This window comes from Ruditapes philippinarum, unplaced genomic scaffold (assembly GCF_026571515.1).
Source record: "Ruditapes philippinarum isolate M1 unplaced genomic scaffold, ASM2657151v2 ctg1467_1_1_1_1, whole genome shotgun sequence".
Lineage (NCBI taxonomy): Eukaryota > Metazoa > Mollusca > Bivalvia > Venerida > Veneridae > Ruditapes > Ruditapes philippinarum.
This window is the reverse complement of record NW_026859804.1, coordinates 42499-56657: the sequence shown is the minus strand read 5'-3', so window position 1 is coordinate 56657 and position 14159 is coordinate 42499. Positions and strand designations below refer to the sequence as shown.

The following is a 14159-nucleotide window of genomic DNA, read 5'->3' as shown; positions in this document are numbered from 1 at the left end:
TTTAAAGGGGGAATTTAAAAAACCCAAGTTACTCCGTTGCTCCCCAAAATAAAGATTTTAGCCACACCGTGAAAAGGTAAATAATTCCCCCAGGTGTCCCAAAAATTTCAGGTACTCATAGTGTTTTACCACTATTAAAAAAAATTGGGGGTTTAAATTTAGAATAGTGTAATATTTTTTCGTAATTAATGAGTGAAAACTATTTTTTTATTCATGGGGCTTTAAAAAGTGAAATTAACCCGGATTGCTGTTGTCAATATTTAATTTGATCTAGAAATTTTCGTAGAAAAGTTTCCCGTGAATTTTAAACCCGCAGGAAACAAACCTACTTTGGGTGTCATATCTTTTTTAGTTTGGTTTCATTAAAAGGGGTTTTAATTTTTTGGTTTTAAAAAGGGGAAATATGGGAAAAAGTAATCAATTCATTTTTTTTTATATTTAGTACAAGTACCCTTTTCTTATTTGAATTTGACAGCCCAAAAAAGGGAAAGTGGCAGTCCAAATTGTTTAAAAAACCCGAATTTTATTTGAGTTTTAAGGAACATTTTACATAATTTATTTTTAAAGGGGACTATTTTTTAAAAGGGGGAAAATACCCGTATATAGAAACATTTCCCAAAAGAGGGATTTTCAATAAAATATTACGTTTATTAAAGGGATCAGGAGAATTTTCCAATTTTTAAAGGGGTTTTGTAAGTAAATGTTTCGACGGGTTTTACTGTTTGGGAAGTAAAACCCCCCAATTTAAAACGAAAAAGAATTTTGACAGTTTAAAATTCGCCAATAAAAGATTTGCCCCCAGTTTAAAAAAAACCCAAATTTGCTTTCAGTTAAAATAACGGGTTTGCCACAGTATGATAATAACAATCATTTTTTTAGTTTTAAAAGTCCTAAATTCCCAAATTTTTTTTTAAATTAATTTTGCAAAGGACAAAAAATAATTTTTTTCTTAAAATAAGTAATAGAAATTATGGGGCCCCCAAATGCCCGATTTTCAATTTGAAGCATTTTTTTTTAAAATTTAAAATCTTTTAATTATGGATTTTTTAATTCCCTTTTTGCTGAGACATTTTTTCCATTTTCCAAACTATTCCTTTTCATATTACACTTAAATTTGCGGGTAAATGGGATTAAGACCTTTTTTACAAAAGGTTTAAAGCCCCAAAAACTGTGAATGAAGCACTTTTAAGCAAAGGCAGCCCGTCATTTTCATTAAAAATAAGGCCCAAATTTTTTTTTACCCAAACTTCCCTTTTTTTGTTATTGCACTTGTAGTTTGGGCAAATTTTTTTTTTGGGGGGAAAAGATAATTATAAAGCAACAAAGTTTTTTAAAGTTTTTAAATGTACATTTTTTATTTGACAAAAAAAACCCCAAAAATGCTTTCAAAATCAAAGGTTTTTCTTTCTCATGAAGATTTTAAAGGGAAGGGTTAAAATATTTTTTGAAAAAAAAAATTTTTAATTGGGTGGTTAAAAGTAATAAAATTTCCCCTAGCAAACCGTATGCGCTAATTTTTTTTTATCCCCCCCCGAAAAATTTTTGGCGGAGGGGTATAGAAAATTTGCTCCGTTCCCTTCCGACCTTCCCTCCCCTCCGACCCTTTTTGTCCGGGAATTTTCTCTAAAATTTTTTGAGTTATCACTTGAAAACTTCCCAAAGTTTGGGTTTGATTTTTACTGAGGAGGGGAATGCCCGACACAAGAATGATAAACCCCCCCCTTTCATTTTTTTTTCAGGGTTAAATTTCCCCTTTTTTATTTTCACCCCTTTAGTAATTTTACATAGGTTTCAAATTTTGTAAAACCCCTTTAGCCATCAGTTTTCTTTACCAAAAAACCCCTTAAAAAAGAAATTAAATTTTGTTTACTACATATACTTCTTCCAAAGAGCAAACACATTCGGCGGGGATGGGCCCTTTTGGGCTACATCCCTTTAAAGGGTTTTGGGCAATTTTAAAATTTTAAGGAAACAAAAAAATAATCCACACTTTATCCTAAAAAGAAAAACATCTTTTAGCCAAAAATGAATTGTTTCTTTTTTAAGAATGTTTTAACCTTTACCCTTTTTTTTTTTTGTTTCCCCAATATAAGATGGCTTCCAGGGGGCATATGAAGAAATTGATGGTTCTTAAAATAGGTCAGGGGGTGAAAAAATGCCAACCCGAGGACCACCTGAATCTACCCGCAGGACTGCATTAAAGTGGGGGCGACCATTTTCTATCAATGTGATATTAAAAATTTAAACAACTATGAGTTTGACCTTTTTTCAAATTTTTTAAAAATTGTAAGATTTATTTTAGTTTATTGGGAAAAAAATTCCTAACTTTTGGTTTTTAGGTAAATTTATTTCCTTTAAGGAAACCCTATTTAAGTTTTCTAGCATAAAAAATAAAAATGGCAACAGCGGTGGCCCAGGGGCAGTATTTACTTTATTTGGGGAAAAAGGTTTAAAAAAAATAAAAAATATAATTTTTTCCCCGCAAAATTTTTTAAATTTAGGTTTTTTGAAGTTTTAACCCCTTTAGATTTTTCCCAAAAACAAAAGCCTACAATTAAATTCTTTGTAAATTTTTTTCAAATTTAATTTGGGGATGATGACTTAACTGGGAAATTTTTTTTAACCAAAAAATTAAATTTAAAATTAAAAAATTTTTTTTTTATTAAGAATTCAATAAAATAAATCCTTTATAAAAAAATACACAAGATATTTTTTTTTAAATTTTTTAAAGTTTTTAGGTAGGGTATAGCTTTTTCAAAAAGTGACCGTCCCTTTTTAACCACAAAATTTTTGGAAAAAAATTTTTGAAGAATTTTGAATCATTTTTTGTAAACCCTTTCATGCCACTTCCTTTAGGAAGTACTTTTTTACCCTTTTTTCATTTTGGGGGTTAGGGAGATTCAGGGGGGGGGGCAAGCCCAAATTTTTCCTAATAAAGTTTTTACGCGTAATGAATTTAACAGGGGAAGGGGAAAAGCCCAAAGGGGGATTTGAATTTGCTCCCAGGTACTTTTTAATTTATACAATTATATAAATGCTTATTTTAAATTTTTCAAAAAAGGGTTTCATTTTTGTCTTTCATAAGGCAAATTAAAATTTTTTTTCTAGAATACGGGGATTTTTTTCTTCAATTTGGTATGATAAAAAATTTTTTCATTTTTTTTTTGGTAGCCCCCAATTTAAATATAAATTTTTTTCAAGGGACAATATGAAAAAAAAATGCCATTTTTAAATAAAAAAGAAATTTTAAATTTTCTGCTTAATAATTTTGTTTTTGTTTTTTAAAATTTAAAAGGTTTCCCCATAAAGGTTGTGTTTTTGGGCTAAATTTTCAAAAAAAAGTACTTTTGGCAAGAACCAAAAAAATTTAAGGGAAAATATATATTTCACTGGCAGTGAAAAAGGGAAATTTTTTTTCAGTGTTAAAAAATAAAAAAAAAATTGAAAATACAAATTTATTTTCATAAATTTTTCTCAATTTTCATTTATGTATATAATAAAAATTGTTTAAATTTTAATGAAAAAAAAGTGGTTTTTTCAATTACAAAAAAAAGGAAATTTTTTGTAAAAAGGATTTTTAAAATTTTTGTCTTTTGAATTTTTTTCAGAATATTGCTTATTAATTTTTTGCTTATTGAGTTTTATACATTTGACAAAGAAATCAAAAAAAAAATTTTTTTTGTTTTTTAAATTTTACTAATGTTTGCCCAATTTTACTCAATTTTTTTAGATTTGTCTAACAAACAATGATCAAAAAATTAATATGAATTTTTATTGAAATTTTATAAAACTACAGTTTAAAAGGGGGTTTAAAAACCAAAAAAGCACGGGTTTTGGGTTTAAAAGGCAGGCCAGGAGAAAATTTTAGGGCTACCCCACTAGTGTGAAAAGTATCTCTTTTCTACACTTGTTTTTTTTGTGCCCCCACTTTAGTGGGGGGGCTTTTAAAGATTTCCCTTGTGGGTCCGTCCCCCCTTTTCCTTTCCGCCGTCCTTCCGCCCGCCCGTTCATTTTGTGTCGCACGTAACTAAAAAAAGAAATTTGCCCAAAAAAGTGTCATGAAATTTACAGGAATTTTTGAGGGGGCATGGGGAAGGTTGTGCACCTGGGATTTTTCTTTGGGAAATTTTTTTTAGTAATTATAAAAGTTATTCCCCTTTGGACTTATTTTAAAATTTTTGAAAATTTTCAACTTTGTCGCATGTAACTCAAAAAGTTTTTTTGCCCTTTAAGTAAATGAAACTTTACATGGAATGTTGCATCAGCATTGTTGTAGTGGGAAACCCTGGGTAGTTTTCATTGGGAAAATATTATAAGTATTTTCAGAATTATTGCCCTTGACTTTAGTTATACAAATTTTTGCAATTTTCAACTTGTGTCGCATGTAACTCAAAAAGTACTTTGAACCTAGAGTCATGAAACTTTACAGGAAGTGTTGATCAGCATGTTGGGTTGTGCACCTGGGTAAATTTTCGTTTGGGAAAATTTTCATTATTTTCAGAATTATTGCCCTTGAAACTTAGTAAAATATTGCAATTTTTAACTATGGTTGTCGCATGTAACTCAAAAGTATTTGACCTAGAGTCATGAAACTTAACAGGAATGGTGTGATCAGCATGTGTAGTTTGTGGCACGCTGGGTTATTTTGGAATCTGGATATATATTAGTTAATTTTTCAGGAGTTATTGCCCCTGACTTAGTAAAAATTTTGCAATTTTTCAACTTGTGTCGCACGTAACTCAAAAAGTATTTGAGCCTAGAGTCATGAAAACTTTACAGGAATGTTGATCAGCATGTGTAGTTTGGTGCAAACCTGGGTATTTCGTCTGGATATGTTTTAGTATTTCATATTTTTATAGCTTTTTGCAATTTTCAACATGTGTCGCAGGTAACTCAAAAAGTATTTGAACCTAGAGGCATGTAACTTTACAGGGAATATTGATAATGCACCAGGTTTTTTCGTTGGATTTTATTTAGTATTTTTTAGAGTTATTGCCCTTCACGTTAGAAAATGTTTTGCAATTTTCCAACTTGTGTCGCAAGTTTCTCAAAAAGGATTTGACATAGTCATTTAACCTTAGTAGGGCAGGTTGTCTCAGCATATTTTAGATTTGCCACCTGGGGTTTTGCTTTGTGGATTTATCCAAGTTATTTGCTAGAAGTAATTTCCCCTTCGACTTTAGTAAAAAGATTGACAGAACAGTGGCGCGGTGGGGGCACCCGTGTGTCTACTGGACAACATTTCTAGTTTTTATAGCTTGACTAGTAATAGAATACTCAAGCTATTGCAGTCACCTATTTGTCAGCATCCCTGTGGTTAAGTTTTTTTGTGCAAGCTGGTATTTTCATAACTACGAAAGAGAATTTATTGAAACTCCACAGAAATTTGATTGTTTTCAAAATACATAAGTTAACTTTATGATTTGTTAGCTGGACTGTTTGTAGAATATGGAGAGATATTGTACTTGTATCGCCATCAGCGACACTGTCACACTTTAGTTGAGTTTTTGTTCACAAGTTGAAATGACCAAACCTACTGAAGGGAATGAGTTAAAACTTTACACACTTGTTCTTTGTGATTATCTTACATCATATCACTGAGTTCCAGAGATCTGCCCCTTCTCAAGCACTGAGAAAAGTAGAGCGCTGTCTTGCGGACAGCTCATGATTATTTTTTAAAGGTGTTTGATGTTGTAAAATTTGGCAAACAAAAAATTGTTGATAAAGATTCAGATTTCTGCCTTCACAAGAAAAAATATTAAAAGTTTTGGATATAATTATGGTTTTTAATGTTGTCACAGTCAAAATGAAAAAAGAATTACTGTATTATCTACAATATATAATTATGGTTCTTACACAATTCTAAAATGCCCATACCTTTCATTTTCACACAAATCTTATAATTCATTGAGAAAGGTGTATTTTATGTTTGATAGTATGATATAATTTTTCAAATATTTCTCACAATATTCACCTTTTATTACAGGTATTATAGAGGTGCAGTAGGAGCATTGGTTGTATTTGACATCAGTAAAATGTCATCATTTGAGAATCTGGACAAATGGTTAGGTGAACTGAATGAGCATGCTGATCCCCACTGCTGTATAATGATTGTAGGTAATAAAGTAGATCTAAAACATCTGAGAGCAGTCAGTATGGAGGAGGGAAGATCACTTGCAGGTATTTATCTACCTTTGTCTTTATTTATATTCATGTATTTAAAATCAGTTTCTGGTGGAGAAATTGATTTGAAATTTTGACTTTTATTTTCATATACAAATATCAGGAAAAAAAGCAAGTGTAGTTTAATGTTAACATTTCATTCAAGATTTTTTTCACTTTGTACATAGTTAAATGGACTGTAAAATTCATAGTCATGAATAATTGAATCAGACTATCGTTTTTGCTCTAGAAAATGTAATCCAAGTGTGGTTCATGGATTTTGAATAAATTTTCTATTACATGTTTATTCTTTATGAATTATGGTATTTTTTGCTGCAATATAGCATAATCATTTTCTTTGAATTTGATTTGGTATTATAAAAATAAATTCAACAGCATGTTGTCAATTTCTATAGCTAAAGAAATGAAATCAGATTGGAATTTTACTATACAACTGAATGAAGAAGAGTACATATTATTTATGATATTTGTAGTGCTTGTTTGATGGGTTGTTGAAAAAAAATATCATTCAAAAATTATTTTTAATTTTTCAGAAAAACACAACTACTCATTCATCGAAACTTCAGCATTAGATAACACCAATGTGGTAGAGGCATTTAATAATTTGTTAGTTGGTGAGTATGTACAGTTTTGTACAGAACTTAGTAGTTAAAGTCCCATAGTTATTTTTTCCCTGTTAAAGCCTTGGAATTATCACTTCATAGCAGAAAATATGCATAGAACAATGCCTGAACATAATTGTTTAAAATTTGAAATAAAAACTTAGAAGACCTGATATTTTCTGAATATTAATAAAAAAAGGAAAAGTTTCATGCTGCTTTAATTTTAAAAAGGTACTAAAAAATGAAATGTTGCAAAGTGAACAAAGGTTGTAGTTTACACATTATAAACACGTAAATTGCCAAAAAGAGGTAAAAATGCACAAAAAACCCCAACCCTTACTGCTTTAATCGCACAGTAGGAATATGATGATAAATAATGCTAAATCAGTCATTAACTGTGCATAACATGTAAATTATAACTTAAATAACTTGAATATTGAATCTATTTACTTTTCTGAAAAACATTTTTCTCAAATTGGATTTTCTTGAAATATTTTGATGCATCTGGGGGGCATGCAGGTTTAAGTTCTATTATTCATGTTGCCTGATTTATAGAATCTCTTGCATGTTGGTATTGTCATGTCTGTCTACAGAGATATTTAACATATCATTACATGTTCACTGCATGTAGTTTAAGTTAGATTGATCAAGACCATCACATGTTATACCCTCGTTGAAATTTCTTTTTGCCAAATTTTTGTGATTTTCTAATTAAATGTGAAGTTTGATCAAAATTCCATAACCAGACAAGATATCCCATAGCCAAGTTATATTTTTTTTTAAGCCAAATTAGTGAAACATTAGCAAGTGGCTAAAATGGCTAATAGAGGATTGAACCCTGGGTTTCATACTTGTATACAACATATTTCAGGACTAGATCTTTATGTTGAAATATATGACACATAAATTCACTTTGCTGTTCAAACTTTGTGAAATTTCATCATGAATTTGTTATATATGAACAGTTTAATGAACAGAAAATGTGTGTTTTATGAACCATTCACTTTTTTTTCACTCTCATGAAACATTTCGAGAAGCTTTTGTCAATAAATTAATGTCTTAATTTATGCTAGGTTATTTAAAACATGAAATATTATGTGAACATTTTGCTTTGAAGTTAAACTTGTTATAAATGATAAATTTACCTTTCTTGAGGTAAATCATGTAATAATTGTATACATTATGTTGTTTGCCCTAAAGACAGATTATTGATTTATATCAAACTACATACATGTATTAAATTTTCAAAAAGATCAGTAATATTTATATGTATATTAACATGTATGTGACCTGTTCACTGTTCTAAATGAATCAGATTTACTCAAGTTTTTTTTAAAGAAACTGAGATTTAGGTATTTCTTGTAAAAGAAATTATGAAGTTAACACACATTTCATATTTTTAAACATGATAATATATTTATCATATTTTAATGATTTTGCAATAGATTACTTAATCTTGTCTTCAAGCTGCTTTGCTTGAGATGAGAAAGCAAATATATAAAACAAATCAAGTATAAAAATTTTGATTAACAGTTGAGTAAATGTATAAATTTCCACAATTTATGACCTGATTTCTATTCTGTGGGTAGCCTAGTAAGGGATTTTTTGTTGCATACCTTGGCTTGTTATAGGAATTTTCTATAGACATTTAGTCTAGGTTATAGTAGAACCAACATGCTACAATTTCTTCCTCCCATTAAGAACCCAAACTCCCTGGAAGTCTTTAAATGTACAGAATCTGATGTGTAAGGCAAGTGAGAATGTCAGTTATGTACCGTAACCACTTAGCCATGTGGGTCCCTCTCATATTTTGCATAATTATTAAATACTATCCCATGAGACATTGAAATATTTTTAGAGCTTGTAGTGAAATATAAAAGATATGCTGATAGATTTTGTAATTTTTTTCTAAATTTTTTATTTAGATATGATTTCACCAGTGAGTGGTATCTAGTGATGAAGCCATTAAATAACATGTCAATGAAAACATTCCAGCTCTGTTTATCATTTTGAAATCTCTGAAATCTATTTTCTGTTTATATTCTCAAAATATACTAAAATTTTATATCAACAGATATTTTCAAGTTACAAGTGGAGTCACCACCATCAATGGCGCCGCAACAAGGCCAGACACAAAAATTGGAACAGGAAGTGAAACCAATGTCGGAAGCTGACACTTGCCAATGCTAGAACTGATTTTACTTTACAGTTGTTCTAGCTGTGTTCATTTATCTTAGCTAATTTAACAAGTATACTAGATTTGATTTTTTTGTTAGTTAATAATATCCCAAACTTGTTTGTGGGTTTAGAGTGCCAGTTTGGAGAGTTCTTTGGTTTCTTAAATAAAAAGTTTTTAGTGGATAATAACATGTTAGTCCTGACAATGTTAAATATTTGTAATAGATTTGTGCAGCTTTGAGTTATGAAAAAAGTTCATGTTTATGTAAAGGGGGTTCTATAGAATTTCTTACTTTAAACAACAAACTGTAGAGTTGGATCAGATTTGCAGGATGGGTTTAACTGTGGTGACAGAATGATGTCATGAGACTGCTCCCTAATGGGGTTGAATCTGAAAATTCATAAAATTTTGATGAATATAAACAAAAAATTACAAATATTTTTAAAGTGTGCCATTGATGTATATAAAATTAACCAAATGACTTTTTGAGTGTGTCACTAAGCTTTTAGCTTCCTACACAATCAAACCAAAACTGAATTAAATGAATAAAACTAAATGACTATAATAAAGCAGCATATTTTTGTCATTAAAAAATGTTTATTCCGGCTGATTTTCTTGCTGTAACAGGATGTGTTTTTGTAACAGGATGTGTTTTAGTGTCTTAGCTTGTTTAAACTTGTTTTTTTATGCCTTACTCTATTTATTTTTAACATTCCATCCAATTATAGTCAAGTGGGGCTGATTGGTGTTCTTTTGAATCATTCATTCAGGGAATTATGCTTATTTTTATTTGCCTCATATTTAACTATGCAATTTTGTTGAATTAAAAAAACACCTTATCTTTGAATGTACAAAATTGAAATATAGAATACTCTAGTGTTATGTTTTAAGATGCCCCTGAATTTTTTTCTTTTTAATATTTTTGAGAAGTATATGGAGAATTATAATTCCTTTTATGCATACTCTTAAATTTTTATGTTACGGATAAGTGAAATATGTTTATCTGAAACCCCTGTGGTGACATATACATATATATATGTATTTAAATTGAAATTTAATATTCAGAAATGTGTCCCTTATAAGCCATGTGTTTGACCAATTGATTTTGTGGACAATCTTTAATGCATACAATGAAGGTCTTTTAAGACATTTTTTCCCCATTTTCCTTTAAGCTGATTTACTAGTGTCAAAAGCTATATTGAACTTCAGTTTTACTGGTGATCGATTTTTGTTACAATTGATAGTTTTTAAATATCCATCAAGTAAATGACTTACTTGGTAATTAATTAATAATGCATTGTCCATGATAGTAGTGAAACTGGCATATTTTGTTTAAATTTGGAAAGTTTTTTTGTAAATAGAGTTAAGAAACATGATATAATGGATGATGGATTTGTATTTTTGTGAAAAAAAGTGATATTTCTGAAGTATTCCTTGTTTGGCAGCTTTAACTGTTAAACTTTCACTTGTACATATCATTTTTCTTCATGTAGCTTTCATTTTGGTGGTTGCTATATTTTATTCTGTTGCCGGGCGACAGGTTTGACATTCCTAGATCTGATTTTACAGATTTATCTTTTTTTAAATGTATTTGTTAATTAACATATTCATTGAGATTTGCATATCTTTTGTTAATATTGTTGAAGTTTCTTCCTATTGTAAATCTTTATTATTCTGCAGCTACGTATGAGTTTGAATTGTGGCCTGCTTTCAATAACTAACAATTAAGCTATAAGTGTGTTTTAACTGCCTTTTTCACAATCTTTGGTCCAACTATTTTATCATGTAGTACAACTTGACATAGATTTATGCTGTTTTAGGATTATACGCATATTATACCAAAAATATGACAAATATGAAATAAAAAAATCTATTTTTATCACTATAGTAACATATTTTGATTACAAGAGAATCAACATTCTTTGTAGTGATACATACACATGTATTTTAGAAAATATACTTAAATTTAACTAATCTAATCACTTTTAAAGGATAAAAAGGTCAGATTTTTGAGAAGTTTTATTCACATTGTAATTTGAAAACATTGAGAAAAAATGTTTTAATGAGATAGGAAAAACAACAACATGATATGCCTTTTATTTTTAAGTTTTAATAAGCATTAATTCAATTTATTGAAAGTAGTTTCATATGGCATACATGTCATAGAGAACATCTTTTTAAATTAGAAACAATGTCTGTTATTTTTTTTGGTGATATTTATAATTTTCTACGCCAAGAGTGTTGCTGTTTTATAACCATGTCATTCCACTTAGAAAGCCATTCTTTTCTAAATTTCTATTTTTGCCATATTCATTGTCTGTGCTAGTAAAAAAAAATCAATTGATTTATTTGATATATTGATATATAGAAAATAACTTCTTTTATATAGAAAATAACTTCTTTCTATTATTCTTTTTTATCTGGTGCTATTATATGATCAGTCTGAATATTTCTTAATTATAACTGTATTATGATTTATTAAACAGTTCAATACTTCACTGGATGAGCATTTAGCCCAAAATTAACCCAATAACTATCACTTGATTTGTTGATTTTATATAGCATTAAATTTTGGTTATTTGGTTAAGAAATAAATGTATATGACCTTTGAAATTAATAGGGTCTGTACGTATATTTCAGTGTTGAATACTGTGTTTGGATTCACAAATAAAACACAAAATATTTAATGGCAATGCAGGTTCAAACTTTATACACCAAAATATAACAATTAGTCAAATAAAGATACTTGCATACAATAATTATATGGTAATTAAACATCAGAGAAAAATATTCATCCTTACCATGCTAAATATCTCAAATTTACTTGTCTATCTTTACATTGCCATTCATTATTTTTTAAAGAAAAATTTCAAAGTACCATAGTGCAGACCATGATCATATGGCATGGATGTTCCAGGTAGATTAAAAGAAATATCAATATTAAACAATTCTAATTTCTTTATAGCTTTTATAAAATTAAGCTTAAATTATCAGCGTCACCGCTTCTTAGGTTTTTTATTAACATTTTGCTTAAACTTGTTTTCCATGTTGTAAATTAATTTTGTGAAAAAGAATCCATAAACTTGATTGAATTTTTTTATTTATAAAGTATTTTTATGATGTATATATGTATTTGTATATTTGCTAAGAAAATATAGTGTTTGTGAATTTTCTATTCTTAAAAAAATAGGAATAATAAGAAAATACGATTTTAATTTTAGTTTCTGGTGCAATTTTAAACCAGACAACTTGTTACAAGGGAGCTTTATCTTTTTATATAGTATTTATAATTCCAGAATGCATTCAATACAATGGCAAGGCTGTATACTATGTATTAACGTGAAACAGTGTATTGTAAAGCACAAACCAACTAAAATGCTTTCAGGCTTGTTTCTCAAATGTAAAATTAATGCTCCTTTTGTTTATTCTAAGAAAGTATAACAATATAACTGGAGGGAAATGAGGATTTGGAAACAATATTTTTCATGAAACCCAAAATGCAGATTCTTCACATAAAGACTGGTTTATAATGCCATTTATTTCATATAAGTGTCCTTGACCTTTCAAGTTCTTTAGGTCTCACTATTGACATGAAAGTTTCCTTAGTAAACAGTTTTATGCATGGTACCACTATACCAGTAATAGTTTAGTATGCAAATTTTGCAATCTCTTATGTAAGTAATGTGATTATGTGAAATAATTAATTAATTCTATATTTTACTATCATCTATTAACCCAGTTACATTATTTTACAGGGTTTAATAACATATTGCATGACTTGATTTTATTTTATAGTTTCCTATTTGAAGCTTATTCAGATATGCTATATTGTTCTTAAATACTTCATGAATTACCCATGTAATAATACCATTGTTAAGGTTTTGTGATTTAAATCTCTGCTATTTTTGTTTTTGTATTTTAAAAAGAGAATAAAATAAAAAAATATATTTTAGCAAATGCTGTTTGGATCTATTTTATTCCTGATGATTATAAAAAACAAAACCATTTTATTGTTGGCTCTCTTGGCAGTGTATTGTTCAAGAGTAAGAGAAGTGAAACAAAAAGTTTTAATTTTAAACACAAAATGGTTGCTGGAAGTTTGGACTAATTATATAGTTATTCAACTGTTAAAGGGGATCAAGGGAACTAGTATGACACTTGTGCTATTTATTTCCAGAAAGGGGACTGGAATGTGGTTTTAAATTAGTTACAATGTTTCTTCACAAATTAAAATGGATAATGTTTTAATCTAGACCTTATCTCGAGTATTATAAGGTTTTGTCTTTAGTAGCAGCCAAAATGTCAGGCTGAGTTTAATGTCTTGTTGAACACCTCTAAAATAAGTGTCGATTAAATTTTATCACTTGATATTTGACTCGAGTGTTGTGCAACCTCCATTTCAGAATGAAACTCATTTGAGCTTATAATGCCCCCGCTACTTTGAAATGGGGGCATATACATGTGCCTTTGTCTGTTACAATGTCCCTTGGTTGATTGACAGACCAGTGGAATGTGGAGGCATCCAAGTTGTATCAACACATTTCTTACTTAATGTGTCTCAGCAATTTCTAATGAGATCTCTGCAACTGAAAAAAATAAAACGGATATTGTTATTTTGGAATATTGAATGTTTTTTAGTAAAATGCATGTCCTACAATATTTATTTTACAAGACTAACTTCCTTCTTAGATGTCTTAACACAAATTGTACATTGATGGCACTGTGTCCCTCATTGTCATCAGCAGTATTCACAACTTCTTAAAATAATATCTCAAACTCCCCTTGTGGTCTTTTACAAAACTATTGTAACTCATACCCCTAGAATCAAAAAAGGTCCAGCTCCAGGGCCATTTAGTTTAATATGTATGTATTTAGAATTAAATTATTTAGGGAAAAACATTTCAAGACTTCTTTTGTCAAACTAAAATGGCCAGATTTATATTATTTAGTATTTGGTTCTACAAAAGTTACGTAAATTAATCATACTCAAGGAGTCAAAAATGGCCTTACCTTGTGGCCACTTAGTATAGACTTATATAGTAAACATGTCTTGAAATTCTTCTTCAAATTTTCAATGCCCAGAGCATAGATATTTTGCATGTAGTACCACCTTGTATTACTCTATAACAGCTTTATAAATCATGTCCCACTCTTGGAGTTACTAACTTTATATACACTAAATATATTAAATGTTT

At 29.1% G+C, this 14159-nt stretch overlaps 1 protein-coding gene across 1 annotated transcript; it reads left to right on the top strand.

The window, feature by feature from the left end:
- Nucleotides 1-2950: 2950 nt before the first annotated feature.
- LOC132757970 (ras-related protein Rab-11B-like) lies at nucleotides 2951-12153 on the top strand. Its single transcript, XM_060749468.1, has 5 exons — nucleotides 2951-3006; nucleotides 5431-5437; nucleotides 5937-6180; nucleotides 6717-6797; nucleotides 8860-12153. The coding sequence occupies exons 1-5, from the start codon at nucleotides 2951-2953 to the stop codon at nucleotides 8973-8975; spliced, it is 504 nt and encodes a 167-aa protein (XP_060605451.1). The 3' UTR covers nucleotides 8976-12153.
- Nucleotides 12154-14159: the final 2006 nt, after the last annotated feature.